This window comes from Oryctolagus cuniculus, chromosome 12, assembly GCF_051225735.1.
Source record: "Oryctolagus cuniculus isolate XC-2025 breed Fujian yellow rabbit chromosome 12, ASM5122573v1, whole genome shotgun sequence".
Taxonomy (NCBI): Eukaryota; Metazoa; Chordata; class Mammalia; order Lagomorpha; family Leporidae; genus Oryctolagus; species Oryctolagus cuniculus.
The window spans coordinates 57,518,125-57,535,004 of NC_142878.1; the positions used below are offsets into that span (position 1 = coordinate 57,518,125).

The 16,880-nt window shown below is 41.3% G+C and overlaps 1 protein-coding gene across 3 annotated transcripts in view; it reads right to left on the reverse strand.

The window, feature by feature from the left end:
• Positions 1 to 748: 748 nt before the first annotated feature.
• SCG5 (secretogranin V) overlaps positions 749 to 16,880 on the reverse strand; it is a 68,164-nt gene continuing 52,032 nt past the window's right edge. For 2 of the 3 annotated variants that reach the window (XM_008269250.4, XM_002718004.6), the window contains exons 4-6: positions 12,571 to 12,683; positions 6,397 to 6,450; positions 749 to 1,329 (exon numbers count right to left, since the gene is read on the reverse strand). In XM_008269250.4, the coding sequence (XP_008267472.1) occupies positions 1,234 to 1,329; positions 6,397 to 6,450; positions 12,571 to 12,683 (263 nt within the window). In that variant the 3' untranslated portion in view covers positions 749 to 1,233. The remainder of the gene's footprint in view (positions 1,330 to 6,396; positions 6,451 to 12,570; positions 12,684 to 16,880) is intronic. The other variant, XM_008269251.4, reaches the window with a different exon arrangement.

Here is a 16,880-nt window from a genome sequence, read left to right on the forward strand (position 1 = left end):
TTCCAAGCCAGTGCTTACAATTTAACCTTTAACTGTGGTTCTGTTATAGAAAATGTCAAATATACACAAACACAGAGAGAGAAGTAGAATGAACCCCCACATGTATGACCCAGCTTTGACAGTCATTCATTCATGGCCAATCTTGATTCAAATGTACTCCCAGTTCCCTCCTACCTCCTCCCCCATCACTACCACTAGTTTATTTTAAAGCAAATAAATAACATAATATCATTTCACCTATAAACAATTTAATACATATATATAAGACATAAGGGATCTTTCAAAAACAAATATAGCCATAATAACCATATAACACCTAAACAGCACCAAATATCTGATCAATATTCAAACTTCCCCAGTTTTCTGATCAACATTTTTTCAATTTTACCCATTTTAGTAAAGGCACAAATAAGGTACACACACACACAATGTTTGATTCATGTGTCTCATAGCTTTTTGGAAATGTCTAATAGTCTTCCACTTTTTACCCCTTGCGACTTATTTGTAGAAAAAAAAGTAAGATTACTTGTCCTGCAGAGTCTCCCTATTCCTGATTTTTCTGATTGCTTTCAATGCTGTGTTGCACATGTCTCAGTTCTACCATCTGTAAAATGGAGATAATACCTGCCCTGCTTACCTCATATCATTGTCATTAGGATCAGATAATATTGTGTATGTCAGGTTGTTCTATTCAACAAAGAGACTGTTTTCTGTAGTGTTCTAAAAGAAAAAACACTTCACATACCAATGCTTGCATACACATTTATTAAGTTGCAGCCAAGTGAAATGTGTCAACTCCTCCTCTTGAATACAACCTTCTTTATTGGTGTGTAACAATACCCAAGGGCTGGAGGCACCACATAATCAAAATCAAATGCCAGCTTTTCACAGTCTTGGCTGAAGCAGTATGGTCTCAAACACCATCGTATGCTGTGAGGAATCTGAGCATTTCATAGTCTGGCCTTTTAGTGTTCTTGACATATATATTTTAATATTGATGCTCATTGCAGATCCACATAAAAGAAAAACAAAAAAAGAATAAAAGCTCTTATTCTAATTCAGCAGAAAATGGAGCTGTCAGTGTGAGGGACAAGGCAATATCAAAATGCAGCTGTTTTTCATCCATAATTACCTACATAAGAAACATGCTGTCATTCTTAGGGGCTTTAATAATGCGTGCACATAAGCAATAGCATGATCTAATAGGAGGCAGTTTCACCCAGCACCTTCTTTTTACTCTGGATCCTTATCTTCTTCTGAAAAATGGGGGACAGACTTCTTGGCAACAACATTGTCCAGTCTCTGCCCTTGTAGATATGGATTGACACTCTAGAAAAAAAAGTTTGGTATTACAAATGAACATCCAATGCAGGCATTTCACAGAAAAAGTGAATAAAGAATTCGTTTTTGCCTATTGGATTACTACAGTGGAACCTACTACCTACCAAATAATTTCTCTAGTGCACTAATGAGCATCTAACTGGCCTAAGGATTATTGTCTGACAGATGTCTCTAATTGTCTCTTCTTTGCAACTACACAGTTCTTTGTAAGATGCAAGGTGATCTTTTTAAAAATTATTTTTAATGAAAAGATTTGGAGTGAACCAGCCAACAATTCTTGCTACTAACTTAGATCCCAAGCTCCATCTGAACAGAAAAATTAATCTGTGGCCCTATTTGGATGGGAGACGAAATCTGAAATTCATTAAGTTGTTTTAGAGTGTTCAGAAAATCGGAATAGGGCCAAAGGAAAGTTAGCACCTGAAGACTGGTCACAGATCATCTTTGTGCTGTGATTCCTTCTTCCATGTCAGTATCCTGCTAACGAGAATTCTTTCAGGGCTCTAGCAAATATTTCTACCTTCCCTCAAATTCAAAATCTGAAGATAAGAAGGAACTTATCCAGAATGCACCTCTGTTTTTGACTCCATGGTTTGCAATCTCTTTCATCTGTTTGTATTCTGAATGGGTCAGGGTTTTTCCATTCCTTCTCTAACACACATCTATTTCTTGAGGTTTGGAATTGAACCTGAAATTGAAACTTTATAACATAGTTTTTAGCAAGCAGAAAACATTCCAAGATTTTTGGAAGATATTGTTTATGGAAGTTGCCTTCCAATAATGGAACAAAAATGTAAGAAAGAAGCTGTTTTAGTTGTAGATGGTCAGAAATTCTGTTGCACGCTAGCTCCCAAGAATGAATGAGTACAGAATGCTCATTACATGTGGAACATGGCCTGGCATGAATCCTTTGAAAAGTGAGCATTCTCCAAAAGAGCAGGAATGGGACATGAGTTTAGTATTTGTATACGTCCTTCCACATTCTGACTGGTAAAAACATGATTCATGAAAAAACTGAACTCATCACAAAGAAGGTAAGAATTACAAAGTGAGCCGGCACCGCGCCTCACTAGGCTAATCCTCCACCTAGCGGCGCCGGCACACCGGGTTCTAGTCCTGGTCGGAGCGCCGGATTCTGTCCCGGTTGCCCCTCTTCCAGGCCAGCCCTCTGCTGTGGCCAGGGAGTGCAGTGGAGGATGGCCCAAGTGCTTGGGCCCTGCACCCCATGGGAGACCAGGAGAAGCACCTGGCTCCTGCCATCGGATCAGTGCGGTGCGCCGGCCACGGCGGCCATTGGAGGGTGAACCAACGGCAAAGGAAGACCTTTCTCTCTGTCTCTGTCTCTCTCTCTCACTGTCCACTCTGCCTGTCAAAAAAAAAAAAAAAAAAAAAAAAAAAAAACAACAACAACAAAAAAAAACAAAGTGAACCATGTCCCTGTATATCTGAAGACTTATATGTCATAAAAAGACAGTACTTTGCTAGGAAGTCCTCTTTAATATATTTAAGGCAATAAAAATTTTAGGCCCATTTTCCAATGAACATTTTGAAACTTGCTCATACTTATTTCCAGGAATATCAATTAGCGTCATCTGGTCTACCCATGGGGATCATATCATAATCTGCGTAGTTTGAGACTGAAAAAGTATGTTTGATACCATAAATACTTGCTTTTATATAGTAGTAATATTTATTTTGAAATTCTATTATATTAAAAGAGATGTTCATTTTATGAAGTAAATAAGGAATTAAAAGGTTGATACACACAAGGCCAGAGTTGTGGTCTAGGAGGTAAAGCTGCCATCTGCAGTGCCCACATCCCATAATCCCATATGGGTGCTAGTTCTTATCCTGGCTGCTCCACTTCCAATCCAGTTCCCTACTAACGGCCTGATAAAAGCAGTGGAAGATGGCTGCTTTGTACTTGGATGCAAGCATTGTATTTGGAACACCTGGATTAAGCTCCTTCTGGCTTCAGCCTGGCCCACTGCTGGCTGCTGCAGCCATGTGGGGAGTGAACCAGTAGATGGAAGACCTCTCTCTCTCTGTCTCTCCTTCTCTCTCTATAACTCTGCCTTTCAAATAAATCAATAATAAATCTTTTTTTACTTTAATAAATAATTCAAATAAGGAAAATTGTAGATCTCAAATATTACAGAGATTCAGCATAAGAGTCAAAAAATTTGCAAAGTTATTTTAAGGAAAATTGCCCTTTTCTTTGTAAGGCAGTTAAGAACTCAGTGGGATTTAAGTATAGAGAGTCACATAAAATCATCTGGGGCTCTTGATCAGTGAGTTTCATAGGAGAAAGCCCTTTTTCCAGACTCAGAAAGTGCAAAGGGTTTGGTGTTAGACGGTAGAGGGCAGAGGAGAAAATGAATGAGAAAGAAACAAGGGTAATTACTTGAACTTTTTCTTGAGGTTTAACTCTTAGTGTTGACTTCAACACTTAGGAGTAGTAATAGTAATGAACATTGGGCTTTTTATTTTTAATTTTTAGGTATTTATTTTATTTGAAAGGCAGAGACCAATGTGTATATGTGGAGAGAGAGAGAGAATCTCCCACAGACACACAGAGAGAAACGGATCTCCCTTTTGTTGGTTGCACTGCCCAAATGTCCAGAGCAGCCGGGGCTGGGCCAGGCCAAAGCCACGAGCCCAGAACTCAATCCAGGTCTCCCACATGGGTGGCAGGGACCAAACTACTTGAGCCATCATTTGCTGCCTCCCAGAGTGCACATTCACAAGAAGCTCTGATATGAAGTGGAGCCAGAGCTCAAACCCAGGCACCCTGACATGGGATGTGCTTTCATAACGTCCAGGCCAAATGCCCACCTTATTTTTAAGTATGCTCTAAGGAACTCAAGGCATTTAAATATTTGTCTTCTTCCTTGGGTGAGAAACTGATTAGGTTACACAGAAAACAATATTCCCATTCCACAGCTGGAAGAATTGGACCCTGGCTTGGTGTCCTTTGGAAACCCAAAGGAGACACTGAGCTTTCCTGGAGGAAGCCTTGATTTTTCATGAAAGCTGACCTGCAATTTCATCTTGATTCCTACCATTGAGGAGATGATTAAGGAGGTAGCTTCTGTTTCCCTATCAGTCCAGAGAGGCCCATGATTTATGGCATGAGAATAGGTCTTTACAGAAGCCTGAAAATAGGAAGAACTTGATACCTCTGGGTTGAAATGACCTTTATTTTCAAAAATTCTAAGCCTTTTCTATGTGGAGGAAGTTGAGGCTGAAGCAAAATACTTTATAATATGTATCTTAGCCAGAATTCTGAGTTTTGGCAATCACTGGTCTCATGGAAAAAGGACCTAAATTGTGATCCATGGTCATTTTCTGACTCAAAGCAGAAGGAATGGTGGCCCAGGAAGTAGAGGCAATTAAAGCTTCATGAAAAGTTACTCATTTTGGGTCAGTCATTGGTCTTATTTGGAAATGTCCTTGTTGTATCAGGGGTGATATTCAAGCCATCTTACTGGCAAATTGTGTGTATTCTGAGATCCTAGAATAGAATTTCTTGATGTTCTCTCAAGAACACACTACACCCTTCAGGCCCTTCCTGTCACTGTCTGCCATTGGAAAGTGTAACCGCCAAGAGAAACCCCTAATAACTCCTCAACTCTCCCAAAGGAGATCTGTTTCCAGACGTGAAAGCTTCCTGCTTCGCACATGGAACATCAGTTGTGGGTCTTCAGTGTCTTGTCGGCAGCACAGGGGCTTGGAACCCTCTGTTGTAGGATTAATGCTGAGGCCTGAAAACACACAGCTCTCAAAGCACTTTCTGACTGGATTTGGCAAAACTATTCAGAATGGCTACAGTTATCATCATCTAGATTCCCAGATTTTGCCAGGATCTGGGCACTTGCTATTTGGAATACACAGTGTCCCTGGATGCACAATTTGGCTTGTAGGTTTTAGCTAGAGTGGTTACTGTCAGCCGTACTTCACTAATAGTAATAGCAGCTTGCGGTTGTCCCTCCATCTCCTCAGAAAAGGCCGGTGGACAGGCCTTGATGTCTAATAAGGTACCAGTGGGTCCATAGAAAGGACCCAGATCACTTACCAAGTCTCGATACCATAAAATGCATAGGAAAACCAAAGCAAATTTGACATTCAGCTTTACATGAGGCAACATTGTTTTTATATTAGTTAACGTAGACATTCCAGACCACAGTCCAACCCAGATAGTTCTGGGATGGCCAATAACTGGGCCTACAAACAAATTCTGCCAACAAATAGGATAGATCTAGTAGGTTATATATCAACATGGCTAGGCCAAGAAAAACGATAGGTAGGGGGAATGAGGTTTGTTCATCACATCTTTTTCTTGTCACTCCTTCAAAATTATTGCCTACAGCTTGAGGTTCAGCACTTCCTTGTGTTTTTATATAATTGGGACTGATGAATGAATGTTTCTCCTCACTGGCCTAAAGATATACCCTTCTGTACTCCCAGAATTTCCCACACATATGTGAGGGATACACCTTTCCCAAATGTGATGGAGGTGATGGATTCACCTCAAAACCAAGTGTTCCTTGGCCGGCGCCACGGCCCACGAGGCTAATCCTCCACCTGCGGCGCCGGCACACCAGTTTCTAGTCCCGGTCGGGGCGCTGGATTCTGTCCCGGTTGCTCCTCTTCCAGGCCAGCTCTCTGCTGTGGCCCGGGAAGGCAGTGGAGGATGGCCCAAGTGCTTAGGCCCTGCACTGCATGGGAGACCAGGAGGAAGCACCTGGCTCCTGGCTTTGGATCAGCACAGCGCACCAGTCATAGTGGCCATTTGAGGGGTGAGCCAACAGAAGGAAGACCATTCTCTCTGTCTCTCTCTTACTGTCTAACTCTGCCTGTCAAAAAAATAATAATAATAATAAAAGAAAAGAAAAAAAGTGTTCCACCAAGCTATTGATTATTGCAGAACCCAAGGGCAGACTCTCCGGCCTTGGTGCTCATCACCGTTCTGCCCCTCTGGGCTGCATGAGAAAGGACTCTGCTACTTTCCAACAACAAGCACCCCAACAAACAACCCAGTCAGCTGCAAGTTACCCTCCGCTTCCGTCTCTGTGCCCCCTTCATCTTCTCATACAGGAGTTTCTTGTTCTAGAATAGGGAGAAAAGAAAAGACAAATGTAGGAGTATGGATCAAATTTGGTGAACGTCTATTTTAAAAGCAATACTTGGTGAGTCCCCTGGATATTTGCATACACATATTTTGGAAACAAAACTGGATGAAAGGAATGTTGTGTCAGAAAGATAAACCACAAGAGAAAATCTGGTGGTGGTGCAGCTTTTAATAAAGTCCTCTGTAATGCCCCAAGGCACACCAGTGTCACCAACAATCACATAAACAGGAAAGTACGACATTCTAAAACAAGAGGGTGCTGGAAACCCATCTCCTCACTTTGAACAGTCGTTGTTTAAAATAAATAACTTTATCTCAGTATCTAACTCTCTTTTTTATGAACTGTACCATAAACTGCGTTCTACAGCAGTGTCTGCCTATTAACAACAACCCTCCGTGTAAATAAATGAGACATTCTGACTTCTGCAACCATCCCTTCTGTAGCTGAAGTCAGGGCCCCCAGTCAAGACAATCGGAAAACCATTTGGTTTATAACATTTTTAATAGAGTGAACCTTTTAAAAACTGCCAAAAACCTTCTTGGCAGAAAGGAAAGTTACGTTGAGGGGGAGAGCTCTGTTACCACAGTTTGTATAAGTGTTTCCACATATTGCTGTGTTTCAAACACACAGTGGACTTAAATGAGCTCTAGAGTATCAGACACATGCTCAGCAGATTTCTGTGCCATAGGATTATAAAAGACAGAACACTTAACCTGAAGGCAGAATGGGAGAAGGGGATTTGGATGTTTTACTTGTGTTGTTTTGTTTATTTGATTTTTTAATCAGAAGGGAAATAATGTATAAAAGAGGTGATTCATCTTGCACTAAATAAAACACCTTGACATTGACTTAGGGAAAAAAAAAAGAGGAAGAGACAACAGAGTTTTGGTAAGGAACAAGTTTATACAACCCTGTATCCTTCAAGCTGCCTGGCTATAAAGATTTTTTTAATGGTAGATTTGAAAGTGAAAATGACAAGTGCCAAGATAAGCTTCATCATTTTCATGTTCATTAAAATCCACCCCACCTGCAATTTACAACGTGTATCTCTTGCCCAACCTTAACTATTCAGGGAGGCTGTGCCAGAAGTGAAGGAGCCTCTACTGCCAAAAACACTGATACTGGCTGCAGTTTCTATCTCCCGCTCCCTTGGGAAATGGATCAACTTGCCATCAATAGGGAGAAATGGTAGATGTGTAGATCATTGCTTTGAGAAATGAGGATGGATATTGTGGCACTCACTCCCTGGGGCTGCATTTGTGTTTCTGTAAACTTGACACCATTGCGTGCATAATGTCACAGGGGTTCATGCCAGATATGCAGAAGGGTGACCAGTGGGGGAAGGAGCTGAGGACACTGGCTTCTTCATGTGCACCCTCATGTCCAGCTGCCTGAGCTGCAGGGGATGGGGAGGGGCCCAAGACTTGGTATTGTGGTATGGGCCTGCTACTAAGCCCTGGCAAATTCCACTGTGCCACCTGCAGTGTGAAGGCAGCATCATTTTAATTTCCTTTAGAAGATCCATAGAAGCCTTCATTAAAAAAGAGATGCAAAATGTCTGGCAACTCTTTCTCTCAAAGCTGGTCTCTGCTCTCCCTAAGAGCTAGTGTTAGAATGAGGAGGATATTGCTCTATTAACCATTGCTATTTTATGGATTTAAAGAGGAAGGCTGGCAGGTATGGCATGGGAACAAAAAAAAAAGGTATACAAAGTGAACGAGAAGAAAATGGTCATTTCTTTTGATGCTCATTCCCTATTGGTTTCTTGGGGGAGTGGTGAGCCTGTCCTCTGTGTGAGCAGCAGGTTTGAGTTCATTAAAAGGACTTTCCCTTGTGCCTCAAGGTTTTGGACAACTGCCCAGGTCCTGGTTTCAAATTCCAAAATAAGAACCGAGGTGGGGTGGGGTTGGGGGGACCCTCTTTTCAGGAATGTCTGATTCCAGGGCTAGGGCAGGGAAAGTACAGGGATGAATGAAGCTGGACTATCTAATTAGATCCGAAAGTAAGCACTCAAAATAATGGGATTAAGTCAAAGGGAAATAAAGATTAACTCAAAGAGACTCCCACTGGCCAAATCTAGGACAGTTTGAACATCAAAATAAACAATAACAGGAATCCATGAATCCACACTGATAGTAAACAAAACATTCATAAATGAATAAGGAAGCAGGGGAACTCTTGCTTAGAGTAAACTGACATCTAGTAAAAGCAGAAAGCTAGTAAAGAAATCACATTTTACAACTACCACAGTTAATTCTGGTAAGCATTATTAATGGATACTAAATTTGTTGTTAAAAGTTTAATGGGGTACAGAATATTTATACAGTCTCAAAATACCTCCCCCTAGATTAACTGTTAATCTCAAAGGCGAAAACAGGTAATTGTTCACTGGAGAAACCTGGTGGAAACCACTTTAACAAAGTGAACGAAGTTAACACTACCAATCCTGGACAAACTGGCATCCCAGGCTTCCTGCTATAAAGTACTCAGAAGGCCATATCCAAGAAGGCATAGTGCATGGAAACCTGAGACAGACGTAAACTGAAGGGCCTTTGACTTTTTGGACACATTGGTCCTTGGCCCTCATTTGTCCCATGGCTCAGACTTTGGCTATGACCAGCTACTGGTGAAAATGTATGAAAAGCATTTAGAAAGAAGTGTTTGCCTTCAGAGGCAACTTTTTCCAAAGTGAATAATTCAGCAGCTAGCATATAAAGGAGGGTGGGGATAATTGCCATCTAGAGTGGCCAGCCTTCAGTTATAGCCCCTCAGTGTTGCAGATACACTGTCTGAGAGGCAATCAGCCTTAGGCAGGACTTGACAAGACCTCTGCTCAGGACACATGATCAACGAGCTCTGAAAAGACAGAGCATTTATTCAGTTTTTAAAGAACTCTGGAACCAGATGATTGAGTTCAAATCCCTGCTCTGCCAATCATTAGCTCTGTGTTGCTAAACAGGCTACTCTAATGCCTAATCTTGCATTTTCTCATCTGTAAAAATGAGAGCAATAAGGATGGGCAGATTGAATACGATAATTGAGGTCAGGTATTTAATACAGTGTCTGGCACATAGTATGTGCTCAGTAAATAAATATTACTATTTCCTATTGTGTTATATAACACCATTACTATTGTTATTCAACTCTGTATTCCCATTACCTAACACAGGGCCCAGAAGGCATATGATGTGCATTTAATAAATGTGTCTTGATGCATTAACAAAGAGAGAGGCATGCAGGAAACAAGACAGACGCTGATATTTATAATATGTGAATCATTGCTAAAGATGCAGCTCAGCTCCAGTTAATGTCAAACACAGGGAAGCATTATTAGCAAATAAGGAAGCAGGGTCTTGTGTGTAGTTCTATTGTGAAAGATGATTGCTTTGTTAACTGAAAAGATGGATGAGCTGAAGACAAGCATGAGACTATCACTCTACACAAATACTGAGGAAGGTTTATGGGCCCCAGCTTAGAAAAGCAATACATACTTAATTCACATGTCCATGTGAAGAGCAAGCAAACCATGTTTTATTGCTAGGTGGTAATGAGAAAATAAACAAGGAGACTTAAGTTTAAACAAATACATAATTACAGGTGATAAAAGATGTGTAAACATTGTCCCTGATCATTGATGTGTAATAGCACTTTCTTTTTACGTATAATCCTAACTTCTGGTCTTTAATTCTGATATAGGTGAAGACTAGGAATAAGTGAGAGAAACACAAGTCAGTGTTTAGAGAAGCAACTAAAAGAACGAAGGGCAGTGATTGGCCTTGCCCTGGAACGCTGGGAGTGAGTGAAACTTGGTGAGAGAAATCTGTAAATGTTTTCGGGAAGAGGAAAGTTGGAAAGAGAAGTTTCCATCTGTCCCATGCCATCACAGTCCCAACTGGGCTCTCTTCCTTCCAACTCAGACTTCTCCTTTGACTTCCTCAATGACTATTGTATCAAGCAGCTGTGCCGATGTGCTCTCCTGGGTCATTCATCTTTCTAGTAATTGCATCTGGCCTTCATAGTACAGCTAGAACTTGATGATGAAAAATGCTAGCTTTGGTTCATTTTACTTTCATGCAATTCCTCTCATCCACAAGACTGGAAGCTCTGTGAAGACCAGTAGCACGTCTTGATGCCTACTGCATTCTGAGCACCCATCCCAGTGTCTGGAACAAAAACAGGCTCACTATCTTCTTATTTGATACTTAATGAATTTAATCCTGCTTCTGCTTGACCATACTCTGCCCATTTCTTGCACAGCCCTTCCCAGTGCACCTTTGTGATCTTTTACTCTTTCCTTCCCTCTCCCTGCTCCATTTTTTCTCTGCCCCCTCCCTCTTTTCCTCTTTTTTAAAATGCCCTCAGTGGGAAGCTCATGCCATCCAACTCATATAAACCAGGTATATGTCTATTCATCCTCATGCTATGAGTATCTTTATGCCATATTCCAATTCTAGTTTCCCCCTTTGAAATATTTTTAATTCTCATCCTTTTGCACATGTTCCTAGCCATCATAGCTAGAATTACTTCCCATATTTCTTCCTGTCTTTAGTCTCTTGTTTTTCCATATCATCCTTTAATATACCATCAGATATTTTCTTTTATAAACAGCTTTCATAATTCCAACCTCACATTCAGTCACATTCAGATGCTTTTCCACTTAATTCAACATATTTAAACTCTACCAGTAGTCTTGAAAATGGCTCTACAAACCAATACTAGCTAATAGAACTGCCTATGAAAAAGAAGAAAAATAGAAAAATGCAAAATAGAAGTATTGTTGCTTTAGTGTCCAAAAGGGGGTAATATGTGTTTGTTGAAGGCAGAGGAAACTGACTGAAGGAAGTGGAAACAAGATGGTGGAAAAAAGTGAAAGCGGCCATTAATGAGGATGGACATCTTTCTCTAACATGGTGTGGGAGGAAGGCATGGGGTTTAGTTTTGAGGTTTCAGGATTCCCAATGAAGAAGGAAGCAAGGTCCTCTGCCAGAGACCTACTCACTCACTCATGCACTCACTTATTTACAAGAGTCTTGACTGCCTACTATCATATGGGAGTTAGCACTACAAAGTAGATCCCTACTTTTCTCAACTGGCTCCAGAATTTGATTCCATAGGTCCAACTACAGAAACCTAGGCATATCCCATTTGATTTTAATCTTGTTTGGTTCATTGTTGCAGCCTATTGGGATCATCTTGAACCCCAACTCTGTCATCTGGTGTTATCCATTCCACCTTTATGGTATCTTTCGATAATCTGATAAGTAGGCATTCTATATTTTATTATAAACATTGGTAAAAACATGGAGGGGACAGTGCTAGGACAGGCAGGATCTAGGTGAAATCTCCTTCTCTGTTGACATGGATTCTTCAACAAGCTCCCTTTTGGTAATACTCTACTGCCTAGGCTGTATCTCTCTACCTCTTCCAATAGATCATAAAGGATCTTGTTAAATACTTTGCTGAAGTCCAAATACATCATACGTAATTTATTTCCCATGTCAAGCTGGCAAGTAAATGTATAATACTGGCAAATCAAAGAATACAATTAGATTGACAAGACTTGTTTTTAGTACACTGCTGTTAAATGGTTATGATTTATTTCTTTCTGAGTGCTTATAAACAACTTATAACTAAGCTCATTGAACACATTTTGTAATTTTTTTTTCCTTCCATAAAGTAGAATTGCATGTTCCTACATTCTGGCATTTTTTTCCCTGATTACACAGAGACCACCTCCCTTATTCTAGAGGTCAAATTAGCAATTTTCCTCAGGATCCTTTATTAAAAAATCACATAATTTGATAAAATCCTATATGATCTGCATGAAACACTCGTGGGACTTTAGGATGCGTTAAGGCACAAACTGTGTAGTAGGTCAGAGTAGAAGCCTCTGGAGACTGGCCTTTCTAGATGGGTTTGGTATATTGTTACCTAGTCACACTAGCTTTAATACTTAAAACCCCTCTCAACCAGAAATTTCTGGAAAATCATCTTCTAAACATTTTTTCTTCTCTCTGCGTACCCATACAGCTCATCTCTGCATCAGTGTCTTCAGAGTACCAAATACAAATGTACTAGCAACTGAGATTAGACTTACCCATTTGCCCAAACCTGGATAGTCATGTTCCGGATCAAAAAGGTGCTGGTGCAACTGGAATTCTCGACTGAACTCTGCTGTGTCAGGGGTGTTTTCTAGACATCCATCTTCTACTGCAAACAGCCAAAAGTTTATGAGGAACGGCCAACACATTTACCATTATTCTCAGAGTTAATTTATCAAAAGCAACTACATATCCAAAAGTTAGAATCCATTTACATCAGCCACTCTAAGTCACTTTCCCTCTGGGATCCAGACTCCATGGTGGATGTGACTATTCATCCCTAATTCCCACTCCCATGGAAGACACTTACTGGCTGTGCACCAAACCCACTTCCCTTTCCTTTCCAGCACACTACTGGGCTAATTTTGAAACCTTGCTTTGCAATCAGGTGGAGTCATATGCTTGAATTTGGGCCAATAGAATATGGGTAGAAATGATGGTATTCCACTTCCAGCTCTGGCCCATAAACATCTCACATATGATGCTCCACACCTTCCCCCCTGCCCCATTTGCTGATCTGTGTGCTACATGTTGCCATCCGAGGCAACTGTGAATGTCAAGTTTAAAGGTGGTAGTCAGGGTGCCGAAGCTTCCACCTTCACCACACTCTTGCCTACCTCTGGCAGGCTATGACATGAGTGAGAAATATATTTCTGTTGTCTTAGGCCACCAAAAATGTTCCATTTGTTACAACGACAAGGATTTCCTTAACATGTTTTTCTGCTCCATAGGACTCATTGTTTTCTCCTGGGTGAGCTCCTTAGAAAGCACTCCTACTTCTTGGATAAAGTGCATTATATAACAACAATCACCACATGGTACTTGATGTTGAGTGTTATAATGGTAATAGCTTGAGCTTTGGAGTCAGACACACTAGAACTCAAGGACCAAAATCCCAGCTCATGGGGCTAGCATTGTGACCCAGCGGGTTAAGCCTGCAGCGCCACTGCCTGCAATGCCAGCATCCTATATGAATACAGGTTCCAGTCTCGGCTGCTCCACTTCCTAACCAGCTCCCTGTTAATGCACCTGAGAAAGCAGCAGAGGGTGGTCCAAGTATTTGGGTCCCTGTCACCCACATGGGAGATCAGCATGCAGTTCCAGGCTCCAGGTTTCAGGTTGGCCCAGCCCCTGCAGTTGCAGCTATTTGGAGAGTGAACCAGTGAATATATGATCTCTCCCTCTCTCTGTCGCCTCACTCTCTCTGTTACTCTGCCTTTCAAATAAATAAATCTTAAAAAAAAAAAAAAAACACTAAAAATAACCAGGTCAGATCCCAACTCATAAGACATTGATGGGTTTAGTTTCTTGGGAAAGTTAACTTATCCTCTCTACATTTACTTCTTAATCTGTGAGATGTAAATAATCTTACTTAAAAGGTTTTCTGTGAGGAATAGAAATTGTGAGAAAATGAAAATAAAAGATAAGTTTATTTTGGTGCAGAATTTTTTAAAATTCATACACAGTTAAAAAAAAAAAGAAAAAAATGGAAAAAAAAAAAGAAATTTGGTTCACTCTCCAAATGCCTACAATAGCCAGGATTAGGCCAGGCTGAAGATGGTAACTAGGAGCTCAATTCAAGTCTCCCATGTCTGTGGTAGAAAAAAAGCCAATTACTTGAGCTATCACCACTGCTTCCAAGGGTCTTCATTAGCAGTAAGTCATAGTCATGAGTCAGAGCTGGAAATTGAACCCACACACTCTAATGTGGGACGTGGGTGTCTTAACTGGTGAAATAAACACTAAGCCAGGGGCTGTCACTGTGGCGCAGTGGGTTAAATCCCTGGCCTGCTGTGCCGGCATCCCATATGGGTGCCAGTTCGAGTCCTGGTTGCTCCACTTCCGATCCAGCTCTCTGCTATGGCCTGGGAAAGCAGTGGAAGATGGCCCAAGTCTTTGGGCCCTTGAACCCATGTGGGAGACCTGGAAGAAGCTCCTGGCTTCTGCCTTTGGATCAGCGCAGCTCCAGCTGTTGCAGCCATCTGGGAAGTGAACCAACAGATGGAAGACCTCTCTCTCTGTCTCTATCTCTCTCTGTAATTCTGTCTTTCAAATAAATAAAATAAATCTTTAAAAAAAAAACCACTAAACCAAATGCGTATGCCCATAGTCTTTTCATAATACACATTTCCAAACATTTTTGAAGATCCCTCACATGCATGCATTTCAAATTTTTTTGCATCAAAATAAATTTATCTTTAAATCCTATTTTCATGGACTTTTTCAAGTACCTTTGTAGAAAGCACCTGGCACATAATAGGATCTTAAATATGTTTTAGTTCTCTTCTTATCATCTCCCTTTAAATGGCAGTTTGTATGATGTCTGCTCTTTGAAATGAAGCATGTCTTCCATTTAAACCAGAGAAAGAAAGTTACTCTTCATGTTGCTTTTATCTATGTTCTATCATTACTAGGCAAATGTTCTAAAAATGGAGCTTTTTTTCCCATCTCTAATGTACTTATGACAGTTAAAAAAAATGTTGGAAATGGGAAGGGAATTTTGTGCAGGGCTGGGAACAGAAAGAGGGTCCTTTATCAAAGAGATAATGAGGCATCAAGGTCAATATGGTGTTGGGGTCTATTTACAATTAGCCAGTTTGTCTAACTCTTGGGACCCTGCTGAAACCTTCCAGCAGCTGTAAGCATACCATCTCTCAGCTCTTAGTGGCATAAAGCTAATGTGGAAGTCAGCATTTGGACAAATTCCTTTGCACCGCTAATGCAGCGCCCCACTTCTCACCGAGCTGTTCACTTTTCACCAAAGCAAGAAAATTCAGGCAGTCTTCAAATGGTGGCTTTACAATCTTTCACAACTGTTTCCCCAGTACCTCTGAGTGGACCCAAACTGAGATGGAGCGAAAGAGCCCTGCTGGGAGAACTAAAGGTTATCTCAAGACCTAAAAATGTACCCTAGAATCCAAAGCCTTGCCCTGAGGCTGGGAGACGGCTTTTTGGGTACTGCTGCTCCATCCAGGATGAGTGGGCCGTGATTCAGAGACGAACATGGCATGGGAGGAGGAAGTCAATGTTTTATTCGTGGGTTGCTCAACTGTGCTGGGCTGTGTCATGCATAATTTGAGGCCGTTCCCAAGAAACTTCTCACAAATAAGGCTAAACTTGGCAAGTGATTTCCTTCTTAGAATACAAACTGTGGTAGAGCAAAGAATGAGGACCATGTTCACTTAATGGAAGAATAGCAAAGGAAATGGCAGATAATCTGGGATGAAATGTCTGGAGTTGAGGTTGCATCCGACTCTATCAGCCCACCTTGATTGCTCTCCTCTCAAAGCACCAAAGTGCACAGAACTAGGGATGGATTACATGGGTCTGCCGTACTCTTTTTTCTTTTCCTCAGGTCAACTTAGAACAACACTGCATGTTTCCTTAAGGCTTTGACTGTGTCTTCTTTTTACAAACGAAGAGACTGAGCCCCATGAAAGTGAAGTTTAGCATACTGTAGCAAAGGCCAGAATTCAGACCTCTTAACTCAAATGCTGGGCCTCTTTCCACTCTCCTACAATAGTGGGTCTCAGACTTCAGAGTGCACCAGATGCATGTGAAGGCCTGATTACCACACGCCGGCCAGGCTCGACCTCCAGACTTCTGGATTCACTGGGTCTGGGGTTGGGCCTCCGAATTTGCCTTTCTAACAAGTGTCCAGATGCTGCTGATACTGCTGGTGGTGGGATCACACTTGAAGAACTTCAGCACCGTACTCTACCTAATCAATCAAACAGACCTCCATAGAGACTGCTGCTTTCCAAACTCTGAGCTGATCTTTCTTCTTCAGCTTCCAAACCCTACAAGCAAATAAAAGGTGGCTGAAGTGATGGGAGCCAGGCGGTGACTCAGATTTTCCTGCCATCCTGGGCCAACAGCCCCATATTGGCTTGGTCAGATTCAGCTACTTTGGTTGTTCTCAAGATGGAAGCTCTGTACTCCATGGAAAACAGAGGCCTCACTCTAAATGGAACAAGGAGGAACTTCTTTTAGAGAGTGTCTTTCAGAGACAGCCTGCCTTGTGTTCAAGAAAAGCCAAGGGGGACCATTACTGTCACAATTTTCAGAGTAAGGCAATATGTCACAGTGTTGGAGTGCACAGTCTTGAAGCTGAATAATCTTGGGAAAGTTATATTCCAAGCTTCATATTTAATATAAAGTATTATAATAAATGCCAACTATTATTATTACCATTAGGCTTAGGGAAAAGGAACACCCTGGTGCTAGAAGTCAGCACAAGCCCAAGGAGCAAGGTGCATTAGTTACTACTGACAAAGCCAGTTGTGATCAGGATGACAATGAGTGA